Consider the following 12938-nt stretch of genomic DNA (forward strand, 5'->3'; position numbering starts at 1 on the left):
ATCTTCACCAGTCGGTTTCCACAATGGCGGTCAGACAACAAAACAAGCCGGTAAGGTACCAAATGGGAAATACGCAGAGTGGATATAGATTTGACCAATCAGAGGCCTCCTGTCTGCAGTCACCTACAATTTGGGAGAGGTGCAGCAGAGGGGCGGGGCATATCTGCTTTAAATGCGACACATGCAGACGACCTGGTTTCTGAGCATAAATCTGCCGTTAACCCCTAGATTCCACATCCTCCGTCAGCGCTCCGCCCCATCATGAACGTCATGCGGAGTATTTGTCTGTCATGTTAACCAATGAGAGCTGTTCCACATCCACCGCTACTCCTCCACACGTCGCCGTCCACATACGTCTTCTCCGCAAAACAAACAGGAAAAGGAACGTGGAGAAGATCCGGTTTGTCAAATGAAAATATAGTAACAGATCAGGAACTACAAACTAGAGCATAATTCTTATATATTGGCAAAACCGTTTAATTAAATGATTGGATGCCAACTATTAGAACTTCATCAGAACAGGAAGCAGATTTCTCATCTTAATCAAATATATGTATTTTATACTGAGAGGCTTTAAAGTTTAATTAAATCCAGTCAAAAGAAACTTTATCTTATCATTTAATTTAATATGATCCTAGTTATCCCCGTTACAAAAATCCACAACAAAAAATTAAATATTTGGGCAGAAACTGGAAATATGCTGAATGCTGATGGGGAATTTTTTATTTGTCATCTTAAATTAAAAGTTAATTTCCACATGGTTTGCTCCTATGAATTTTTCCTCAAACTCTGAGGTCGGCGCGGAGCGAGACGGGAGGAACAGCGGCGGCTGTAGGCTTTGCTTCCCCCCAGGAGCACGGCAGTGGCGGAGGATGTGGGATTTCAGGGTCTGCCCTTGGTGAATAGGAGGAGCTGGCTGCATTTATGTGGAATAAATAAGGAAGGTCTTTCTTCCTGAATGGGAGCAGAGGAGCTGATGGCTCCGCCTCCACGCATCAGGGCAGCTCTGCTGGCGAACAATGAGGAGACCTGTTGGCATTCAATGGATTTATTGATCTGTTCAGTCCTTTTGACAATTGGGGGGAAAAAACTCACAAAAAAAAAAAAACAAGAGTCCACAGAATAAAGTTGATACCCACCTGAGGCCAGGCCCACTCACACACACTCACACCTGAACACACACCGACTCACACGCACTCTGACCTCGTCTTACCTGAACCCGTGTTTCCTCTACGACTCAGACTTACCAACAGGCGCCAAGTTAATTTACTACAACATGAGTGAGAACAGAACCTTTAGCTTTTTCCACACATTCTCTCCTTTCTAACGGCGGATCGCTTTTATAAGACGGTTAAACTGTGAGGAGGGTAAAAAGGTTACATCAGACAGGAAATGGTTTTCCCCGTTGGGTCGATCACCGGCAGGTCGGGATCCGAGGCCCGGTCCGTCGGCGGCGGAGCAGGAGATGGAGAGGAGGCGGGCGTGGAAGACATGGAGGCGAAAATCCTTTTAAACGGGAATGAGAGGAGGACGGGGCGACCCCCGACCTGCCGGTGAGTCACAGACCTCTAAACCGGGCCGCCCGCCGATTGGCCGGCGTTACAGAACACGTAAGACTTCCAGACACGCCGTCTGAACTACGTCCACACTGCCAGGTCTCTAAAAGTGAAATAAAAAGCAAAGAGCAAACAGGAGGAGTCATTCCGGGGCGACGAAGGAGCGTCCTCCTCTTCAGGTCCATCAGTTACGTTCCAAAGCTTTCCTTTAGCACTTCCAAAATGAAGCGAGCATTCGGCAGCGGACGACATGGAGCGGGGGAGGGAGGGGATGCAGGGCGTGGCGCATGGATGCGGGGATGTGGGGGGGGGGCTGAGTCTCATTCTGCAGCCTTCAGAGAGAAGGACAGCTTGGGTCTGGACTTCCCCTTCCCCAGGATGATTTTCTGCTCCTCCTTCTGCTGCCGCTGGCGGTCCTGCTCCAGCTTCATGCGCTCCTCGTGGATCTTTCTCTGCTCCTCCACGATCCGTAACTGTTCTTCAGCCTGGGGGGGGGGGGGGCGGAGACAGACGGGGTCAGAGGAGGACAGAGACACAAACATAGGAAACAACTTCAGACATCAGCCGGAGCTTCGTTTGGGTTCTGATCCGCCTGCAGTAAAACAGGATCTCCTCCATTTTACATCGATAATCACAGGATTGAATGATTTTATCCATAATTAGTCCAAAGCTTCGCTCCTCCTGCTCTGACTAGAGCTAATCTTCCGTTAAAATCATCGGGAAGCCGCCGTTCCAACCGTTGCATTCCCCAATTCTCCCGAGTGCTGCCCGACTTTACACCAGTGAATAAAGTGAATGTGATTGGTCGTTTATCAAGGGGGCGGGATTGTTGTGTTTGGTTTAGGCCGGTTTGTCGGAAGCATTAGCCCCATTTACACTACCCTTGAAAAACCGGTCCGAGCTGGGATCAGTTAACCAGGCCGAGCTCGGTTCTGACGACCGTTTACACTTCACGCTATCTCGGTTCCTCGCCTCCTAGTGACGATCTGCGGTATTACTGCCAGTATTGAAGGAGGAAATCAAGCAGTTGGTGGCGGTAATGCACCAAAAGTTGTTTGCCAACCGCCATAAAACACAAGAAGAAGACGAGGAAGGAGGGAATCAGGCAAATCAAAATGGCGGTGCCCGTCATATTCAGAAAGTTATGCTTGATTATTATTGCTGTATTTCGGTGTTATTATTTAAAATGTTGCGTGGAGAAGATTTCGATTGTTGTTAATAGTTAAACAAGAAGTTCTTCTGTTTCCGGAGGGGCATTACCGCCACCTACTGGAATGGAGTGTGAATCGCGATGTGTAGCCAGACGGAGATCACGCGTTCTGCTCATGCGCTCTTGTTATCAGAGAACCGAGCCAGGGAAAAACCGAGCCCAGCCCACCTCTGGAACCGGTCTGCAGTTAGCTCGGTCCGGTTCTGTCTAGCTCGGTTCAGTTCAGTTTGCTTTCCATTTACACACCATAAGTTATCTCAGTTACTGAGCTCGGACCGGTCTCAGCACGGTTTTTCAAGGGTAGTTTAAATGGGGTATTAGTCACTGCCCGATCCGACCCGGTTCTGTTCTGCACATGCTAACAGATATACATCCAAGTGTCCATAAATAATGTAATTATGATACTAAAACTACTTATTTCTAACCTTAACTCACCAAAGAACGCTAATAAACATCTTTAAATAAATGTTTTATGACTTCTGTGAGACATTTTTTATGCTTTTTACATTTTATCCATTAAACTTCTTCTCTGACATGATGGGACATGCTCAGAGCAGTCCAGCAATATATGATTAAACCATCTTTATCTACATTTTAGTTGGATAACACACTATATACCATAAGGTTGAAACGAAATGAAAACATAAAACACAAAAAGAAGAGATTAATGGTTAAAACCAAAGCCGAAAAAATTAGCCAATGGAAGTAGAGTAGGATGCCTTAAAGGATTTTAAGGCATTTATTTTCTTAGGAAATACATTATTAACCTTTAAAACATTATATTTTTGTACGTTTACTACCTTTGGGGAGGGAAAATGTTTTTTAGGAATCGACCCAGATGTATATCTGGATGCACATGCTTCCGGGACGGATCGGGTAGTGACAAGCATCATGCTAACCAGTTAGCATTTAGTGCTAGCAGGTTCCCAATGGGAAATTCCATTGGGACCAAGTAGCACTAAATTGGTGACTTAGAAACGACGCTGTCAAGGAACGCTATGGACAGCGGAAACATGCAAGAGGAGGAGAGTTTAATGTCGGAGGTCGTGGATGAGTCTCCTCCGTCATCCATTTTTTATTTAGAGGAGGAAAGCGGGGACGAAGATGTTGTGGAAGAGGACGCCAGGGCGGCAGAAGCTTGGTTTGGTGTAGAAGGCTTCCAGCCGTTCATGTCCAGATATCACTGGATATTGTGTGGCACGGTAGGGAAGCTAGTATTTTTATGAATCTCTGAAATGTCCCGATTACGGAGGCTGACTGTGAGGAGATGACGCGGTCTGCTCATTCGCTCTTTGTTATCAGAGAACTGAACCATAACTGAACTGGGCCGAGCCCTACTGATGAACTAGGACCAGTTTAAAGTGGTCGGTTTTTTCTGGCGTGGTCCGGTTCAGTTTTGCGCGCCGTTCACACTCAGCAGTTATCTCGGTTACCGCGCTCGGACAGATTTCTGCACGGTTTCAAAATGGTAGCATAAATGGGGCTATAGTGTCCTTTTTATCATGTAAATGGAGAAAAAGAAAGAGCGATATCAGCTTTAGAAATTGGCCCAAAAGAGAGAGAAAAAAAACAAAACTAGCATTAAACAGACCAGCTGGACTAATGTCTTTAAAAGCCCGTATCAGTCGATCTCTACTAGGGCTGTTTGATTTGGCTAGAATGTGCATAATGGATATTTACCTCTTATATCAATCAATTTTTTCTGAATTTAGGATAAGGTTAAAAAAAAAAAAACTTAAATTTAAATGTGACCTTTGACCTTTAGAAAAAGCTCAGCCCATCCAGCAGCCTGGCTTAGTTTGGCTGTGACAGACTGAAAGGCTTCATGCTTTCTTATGCCTACATCTCCCAGAATGCAGTGCGGTTTTGGATCAGGGTTCAGTGGAAACCTGAATTTGAATCCTTTTATAAACTGATGATCTGTCAATCACAGCATTTATTGGCATTTATTTATCGCCGACTTTTTTCCTTTTATTCTGTTTATTTCTTTACCCTCCTCTGTGCTGAAGAATAATTTATTTTCCCTGTTTCCCTGTCATGCTTTTATGTCATTTCACTAAACAAACTTCCAAGCTTTGAAACAGATTCCCAACAGGATTTGGGTCTGGACTTTGACTAGGCCACTACAGCTGTCCAATGCAGACCGCTGCAGTGCGGCTCCACCTCCGGTTTGTTTTCTGCTGATTTCAATCTGATTCTGATTCCTAACCGTTGGAGGAGATCCATCCCATAACATCCCAGAGAAACAGCCTGTGGTTAAACTGCTCCAGTTTTCCCAGAATCCAACAGAAGCTCCAGCGGCGCGAACAGAAGCGGTCCACAGAGCGTACCAGCTTGGCCTGAGCCTCGGCGATCTTGCGGTTATTCTCCTCCAGGATTTTTTCCAGCTCCTCCCGCTTGGATTTCTCTTCCTCCTGGATGGGTGACATGATGCCATGTTAGCGAGCGAATAAACCACAAACGCACACTCTCTCTCTCTCTCCCTCTTTCACACACTGTCTCTCTCCCATGGTCTCAAACACGCTCACCTCACAGAAAGTCTGTTTCTGCAGTCGACCAGATTATCTTTCTACCTGTGCAGAGACGCGACCCTGGGCCCTCTAACACTGCAACCCTCTTCCTACTCTACGTTACTTTAAACAGAGAAACACACTCGTCACATTCAGAGGACAGAAACGTAACAGACAGACTAGAGGTAAAATACATTTGCTTCTTATGAAAGAGAGAAAATAGAAGGAGGGAAGGAAGAGTTTTGGCTCACCAATGAACGTATACCTACGCATTTTCCTTGCCTGTGTACCTACACAACTGGTGAACGCATTCGGCCATAAACGGCTGAATATTTACTGTCTGGTCCGGACCGCGGCCCCTGCAGAGACAGAGAGGCGCTCCTGGGGGTCGTATGGGGGGGAGGGGCTCCTTTATAACCCAAACCCGGCTTAGATTGTGCCTCTGAGTAAGGGCGCGTGTGGTCCAGCGTGTGTGTGTGTGTGTGTGTGTGTGATGGAGGAGGACCCGACCACGGCACACTTACAGTACGGGACACAATCACAGGCTGCAGGTCAGCTCGGGTCAAGAGCTAGTTAGGGAGGTGGTGAGGTGTGTTTCCAAAAACAACAACATTAAAAAAAATAAAATCAAACACATGAACAGAGTGACAGCGAGCTGCAGCCCTAAGGAAGAGGGGAGTTAGGGCACAAAATGGAGAAAAACATCACATTTGGTTACGTTAGAAATCAAATCAAATCTGTGGGAATTAATGGTGAGAAAAATTAATCCATTCAAATCAAATAAATCATCAGAAATCCTCCCGTCTGTCAGAGGAACCTGCCAGAGTGAAACCGTCTGTGAATCAGTCACATGAGGAGAGCAGCGTGTCTGAGGAGACGCTTCCTGTCGGCATCCTCAGACTGACAGGAAACAGGAAGAGAGGAGGAGGAAGGCTTAGACCCAATCTATGTCTGAATAACGAGCAAACGAAGGCCTCGTATTTACAGCGAGCAGAGATCCTGCTGCTGCACACTGCTGGTCAGCTGGCTTAGGATAGGCGGCTACGTCTATCAAGGTTAGGAAAACGAGCGGAGCTGTGGCGTAGAAGCTAATGCTACGTTCAGACCGCATGCTGTAGAGGCAGCTAGTTTACATGCAAAGTTAATGGTTGACGCACATCAAGGTCCTGCAGCGCGTTTTGAGCAGCGGAAGCAGCGCCTCACGAGCTTCTGAGGATCTGACGCGCGACGCGCTAAGAAACCAGCAGCTGCTGGAGTTGGAAAAATGTAACTTTTGCTGCTGGACGCGCCACATCAACCAATCAGAGAAGCTGATCTGGAAGCTGGCAGAGAGACGGACACAGATCTGCTGATGCAGAGCGCTATGATCGCTCCTCTGAAACTGTTTAACGCCTAAATTAACTTCAAATGTAGAAACCTGACAGCAAAATATATTTAGTTTTATTATTTTGGTGCATGCATTTGGATTACGCACAAGAAAACTGCACAGACCATGTTTTCAGGAGGACTTTCTCACTTCAGAATAGATTCAAACGACTTTTCACCCGCTGATCAGACCTAATATAGCGAAGCTGCTCTCTGGCATCGAACAGAGGAGCAGCAGAAGTATCTGGACTCACTTTACTAGACGTCTGACCTTAATGTGGACAAGCATCAAAAATGAAGCAGCAGCTTTTTTGCTGCTTGCAGCGCTTCGGGTCTGAACGTAGCATAACAGCTGAAATCCTGTCTGTTCACAGAGGAGGGGGCAGGACCCCCGTTTGTTCAGGGATCCAGACTAAGGCGTCTTAACTGGACCTCAGCTCTCCCACAGAACCGTGTCCTAACTGTTCCCCAGACGCTCTGCTTTTCGTTTGCGCTGCGTTTCGTTTCCTTGCTGCTATAGAAACCAAATTATCTAAACATAAACTTTAGTTTCCTACAGCCTGAATCTCTTTGTAGCCGTGGATGATTTTCTTTGTTTTCACCTGTTAGCGTCTGTATCTCTCCACTGGTGTTAATGGAAGAGTAAAATGAAACGTTCATTCTTTGGATACTTTTTTTCTTGCTAATTAAATCTTGATTAAAATTAAATTCAGACTAAAACTGTGACCACTGATCTCCAGACAGACAGTAGCAGTCATTTAGATTTTCATTTCAGCTGAAATGTTGTCAAAATAAACATTTAATTTGGAAATATAGATAAAAATGTGACAATAATCAGGTTTAATCTCTCAGAAAAAGGCATTTTATTCCATTTCCTGGTTTTATTGAAACTGTTTTTTTTTCTCTTAATTTTTAACTCTTCTTACTTTTCTATCAACAAAACCCGATGTCACAGGTAACCATGGTTACCAAATAAACTCCGGTAGACTGCAGCGTCTGCTAAAGTGAGCATAAACCTGCCTGCATTAGAAGCGAGGCGTCCTTTGAGTGACACCCACAGATCACAGAGACATGTTGGGTCAGAAGTGGGCGTTTCTGAGCCAGTTTAAGGACCCGCCCACCTCAACAGCGCCGTTAGCTACCCAACTGGCTACTAAACCACACAGCTTTATGACAACGTCTCATTTCCTCCTAGAAGTTCCTGCAGGTTATAAATATTAAATGAATAAGAATCTGTGATTTTCATAGTCTTAATCATCATAATTGCTGCTTATATTTTTCATAAAATCAGTTAATGACACTAAGAAAGCAGAGAAATCAGCTCCTTTAATGATGTTTTAGGAAACATTTGAAGTCAGGAGGAGAGTTCAGTCATTACTTCACCTAAAATTATGATTTTTTTTATTATCTTCTCTTAACATGTGAAGCTGAGGGGCTCAGAGTGGGCGTATGTGTTTATTACAGCAGTTTAAGCAGGGAGTGGGCTGCTGCTGCTGCTGCAGACAGAAGGAGACACGGTTTGTTCCTGCTGATGTTTCATCACAGCCCTGGTGGGAAAACCGTCACCATTAAGGGAAAGGAGCCGTTTAGCTCCTGCAGCTGCAGAGCTGGAGTTATCAGGGAGAGAAGATGGCTTCCTGGGTCTGACTGCTGCAGCTGTTTGGATTCCAACCCGTTTCTAACCTGCAGCTGGTTTGTATTCATTTCTACTGCGGCTGTCAGGATGCCTTCCTTCCTCAGCCTAAGTGTCGTTTGAGGACAGAAGCAGCTAACTTCTGATGCCTTGGCTGCAGGCGGGGTGAGGCGGGTGAGTAAAAGGGAAGAAAGTGGGGAAGGGAGGGGTGCATTCCAAACGACCGAGCGTTACCTCTCTGGCCTTTTGCGCCGCCAGCTCGGCCTGCCGCTGCCTCTCCAGCTCCTCCAGCAGCTGCCGCTCCATGATGCGCTTGGCCTCCTCCACGCGCCGCAGAACCTCCCGCTCGATCTCGTCTTTTCGCTTCTCCAGCTCCTCCTCCACCCGCTTGGCCACCAGCTCCTCTACTCGCCGGGCCGTCTCCTCCTCGATCAGCTTCTCCTCGATCTCCTGCTGGCGGCTGGAGGGAGAAGAAGGTGTCAGTAAAGGATGTTTGTTAACTTCAGCCTAACAGAAACGCGCCGTCTTCCTGTTAAGCTGAGAGCTATGAGCAGCGGCCATGATGGATTACTGCAGCTGGAAAAATGAGGACATGAAGGTCTGGGAAGCTGCTGCTGAACCAGAACCAGGAGTATGGCAGCAGAGCAGCTCAACTTTGATTGGATTTTTTTCTTTTTTACTTAATTTTCACAGAAAAAAATAGAAAAATGACATGTAACACTTTAAAAACTAGCTTTTATTTCCTCTGGGAGGTGATCTTAATTTAAAGGACAACAAAATTCAAGCTTTAAATGCTGCAAAAGATTCATGTTTCATAACAAAAAATGAAAATCGAACAAGCTAAATGCTTGCAGCGTCACAGTGAGCTGGTTTAACAAACATCTATGAACAAGAAGTGATGAACTGATGACACTGGAGAGGATTGGTGGAAAAAAAATCCATAAATTAAATCTTCATAAACAAATATTTCCATTACACAATAAAATAGATTTATTTCTCAGCCCTAAGTTCCATGTTTTATCAAACAAACATGCTTTTCAGCATTTAATCTGATCATTTACATCCAGCTTCCATGACTAGATCTACCCATATTAGAGATGTTTTAACCCAAGCTAATATTGATCCAGTAGGGGAACGGAGGTCTAGTAGTTAGGGCATAGAGCTTGGAATCCTGAGGTTCTGAGTTCGAGTCCCACTCCCACAGACTGCCACTCTGGGTCTCTGAACAAGACCCTTAACCCCCCACTGCTCCATGGGCGCAGCACAGTGGCAGCCCACTGCCGCCCAAGGGAATGGGTTAAATGCAGAGAGTTCATTTCTCCAATGTGAAAACAATAAAGTTCCATTATTATTATTTTCAATAAACCGATACCTCACCAGTGAATCTCTGATTGGTTCCAGTCGGGCTGAAATTTAGGCCCATGTCATTTTGAATGATGATATTGTCCTTTGACCAACATCAGCTGGTTTATGCTCAGAAACCAGGTCGTCTGTGTGTGTGTCGCAGTTAACGCAGATATGCCCCCCTCCCCAAACTTTAGGTGAGCGCAGACAGGAGGCCTCTGATTGGTCAAATCTACATCCGCTCAACACTATAGGTATTTCCTGTTTGGTACCTTACCTGCTTGTTGTGTTCACACAAACTTGCCCCCACTTCCTCACCCACAGCTAGTTCCTGATTGGCCCTCTTACGTTGTGGCGTAGAATAACAGCGCGGAACACATTTCAAAATTGGGCATAAATCAAAAATAACTGCGACAAGCTCAGTGCGAAACACTGCTACGGGAGGATAACCAGCCCTTCAGGGTTCTGTTCAGCACATCTGGGCAACAAGCTGGATACGAAATGACATCAAAATAAAGCTGACATGCTAAGTTTAAGCGCAACAGAAACGCATTATCCTCCTTAATGGCGTAAAATGTACATTATTAATGTAGCTGCACTGGATAAAAAATGTTAATGTAAATATTCAAAATTTTACTAAAGTTAGTTTCCTCCCATATACCAGTAGAACTGCTACTGTGCGATAGCTTTAACTGAATCTTTTTGGGAAACCTGAATCGATACCTGGCGCTAGCTCCAAGTCTACTGCGTTATCCCTCAGTCTGTGATCCAGACTCCATGCATGTAGGACCCATTTGACTCCAACTTCCTGTCTGGCTCATTTGAGGAAGTTGATGCCTTTTATTCATCTGTCACATTTAGACTGGATCCTGAATCAAATCAGCAGCTTATTTTCCATTAAGTTCGATGCCAAACTTGATGTTTTGCTGAATCAATCAACAATCCAGCTGTGAAGAAGCACAGCTGTACCTCAATCCTGGTGGGCTGTGGATCTCCAGGACCAGAACTGAGGACTCCTGCAGGTCTGACACACCTAAACCTCATTAGCTGGTCTCTCCAGATCCTCCAGAGGTGATGCAGAAGTTGCAGACAATGGATCTCCAGGCCCAGAGCTGGAAATCCCTGCTCTATTATCAGATGTTACTGAACTATTTGCTAATTCACTAAAACACTGAAAGCTTCCAACAGGCAGATTAGTCACATCTAAAGAGAATATTTATTTTAAAAGCCTGCTTCAGTTTCTGGTAATAAGCACAACATAAGAAACTGCTTTGTCACAAGGAATACATTTAATATAATACTTTAACAATAACTGTTAACATTTTTGGAATATCTTTACTACATACACTAATACAAAGGATTAAAAATATATGTTTTTGGTAAAAGCTTAATTTATAATACCCTAAAATAAATATTTTTTACACATTCATTGGAAATTAATTTCTCTAAGTGATGCTAAAATATATATATATTTTTACAAATTAAATGGAAATTAATTTCTTTAGATAAAGAGCATTTTCTCTAGGAATCCCTTTAATATAATAGTTTTATAATAACTGTTACCATTTTTGTAATATTTTTATTAGATGTACTAATAAATGTGATTAAGAATATATATATTTTTGGTAAAAGTTTGATATAATTATGCTAAAATATATATATTTTTTTACATTTTCAACTGAAATAATTTCTTTAATGTAATTTAATTAAAAACACTCTTCTGAAACACCAGGTAATGTCTTTAATATATATTTACTAGCAGCTCCCTAGCCTAGCAGCCGTTAGCATTGCTAGTTAGCCTTTTAGCATCTGTCCGTTAGGATCAATGCATTCTGGCTAGCTGTTAGCTTAGCACACAGATATAACAGTTTGTTATAGAGGTTTCAGTGATTATACCCACATTTTCCTCTGCCTCTCCATCTCTGCCTTCCTCTCCTCCTCTTCCTTCCGCTGCTTCTCATCCAGAGCGGTCCTCTTGCTCAGAGTCCTGCCGAAGATGTCGATCCTCTCCGGGGGAGACGCTGCTCGCTCTCTGCGGGATGAGACTGTGGTGGACCTGGACCTGGAGCGGGACTCCCTGCGCCGGTTCCTCTTAGCCTCCCGAGACTTGGATCGTTTCTTTGACCTCTCCCTGTCTCTGGACCGGGACCGAGAGCGGCTGCGCTTTTTGCTGTGTTTGCTGCTTTTGGAGTGTTTGGACCGGGACGTGCTTCGGCTCCGTGAGCGGCCCATGGCGACCAGTCTGACCGGGCTGATATGAGGACAGTACTGCAGAGCCCACTCCCACGGCTGCTCCTCTAGCTCGCTACCTACAGGAAGAGATCAATGCACTTAGATGAAAACACCCAGTTCTGGTCCAAATCGCATTCGAATAGATCCTTAATTCGCCCTCCTGAGACGTTACAAGGCAAGATGGCGGCTTGTCGAGTTTGTTGTTCCCAGAATGCACCGCGGTTCTCGGCATTTTCCGTCAGTCTTCGGAAAGTCCCGTTAATTTCCCCCAAAGAGTCGAACAACCCTCAAACCTACACAGCCACTGAAAAAAAATAAAGTTTATTGATTTTTAAATATTAATTCAGTTTAATATAGGGAAGAAAATCAGAATTCTGACTTTTTTTTTCACCATGAAGGAAGATATGTGGAGGACACAGCCTCACTGATAAAGATATGAGTTGTTTGGGAGGAATAGTAACACGTTGGTGGTGGAAAATGACAAATTAGGAGACTTTTTATGTGCCTGAGGGCTCCCTGGTGATGATATTTCATTAATGGAAGATCAGAAGGTGATTAAAACAAGAGAGCTAATCTCTAAAACAGACATGCCTACGGCTTGATGCTAACACGATAGCTAGCTGTCAGAATTCTGAGAAAAAAGTACAAATTCTAAGAAAACAATCAGAATTCTGATTTTTTTCTCATATTATACTGAAATAAAATTTTACTTTTCTTATTTTTCAGGGGCCCTCGTGATCTTCCGCACATACCTGACATGAAATTACAGGAACCAAAAGCTCAAATAGCAAATATCTCCATGTTTTTTGTGATAATAGATAAATAAATCTGTCCAAAAATAGAAGCCCCTCTCCTTTACCATTATATTTATAGCCGTATATTTGTATTCATCAATCAAGTTAAAATGTACTGCATAAACACAAAACATTCAGGTAAAGCAAGAACTTTTCAAAACACATTTTTTTACATAAAAAACACAACCATTTCTTACAGTATACAACATTGTGTGATAGAACAGTGTACACTCCCTTTCAGGCACAATAGATGCTTTGCATAAAAAATAAAAAAAATAGTGAAACAGTTTGTCA

The 12938-nt window shown here is 44.1% G+C and overlaps 1 protein-coding gene across 1 annotated transcript; it reads right to left on the bottom strand.

The window, feature by feature from the left end:
- Nucleotides 1–1032: 1032 nt before the first annotated feature.
- Nucleotides 1033–12077, bottom strand: LOC119777362 (arginine and glutamate-rich protein 1). The gene is made up of 4 exons (XM_038276210.1): nucleotides 11519–12077; nucleotides 8509–8734; nucleotides 5097–5180; nucleotides 1033–2041 (listed from the first exon to the last, which is right to left on the bottom strand). Exons 1-4 carry the CDS (start codon nucleotides 11848–11850, stop codon nucleotides 1877–1879), a joined length of 807 nt encoding a protein of 268 aa, XP_038132138.1. The 5' UTR covers nucleotides 11851–12077; the 3' UTR covers nucleotides 1033–1876.
- Nucleotides 12078–12938: the final 861 nt, after the last annotated feature.

Source organism: Cyprinodon tularosa, unplaced genomic scaffold, assembly GCF_016077235.1.
Source record: "Cyprinodon tularosa strain WSP-4 unplaced genomic scaffold, ASM1607723v1 ctg123, whole genome shotgun sequence".
Taxonomy (NCBI): domain Eukaryota; kingdom Metazoa; phylum Chordata; class Actinopteri; order Cyprinodontiformes; family Cyprinodontidae; genus Cyprinodon; species Cyprinodon tularosa.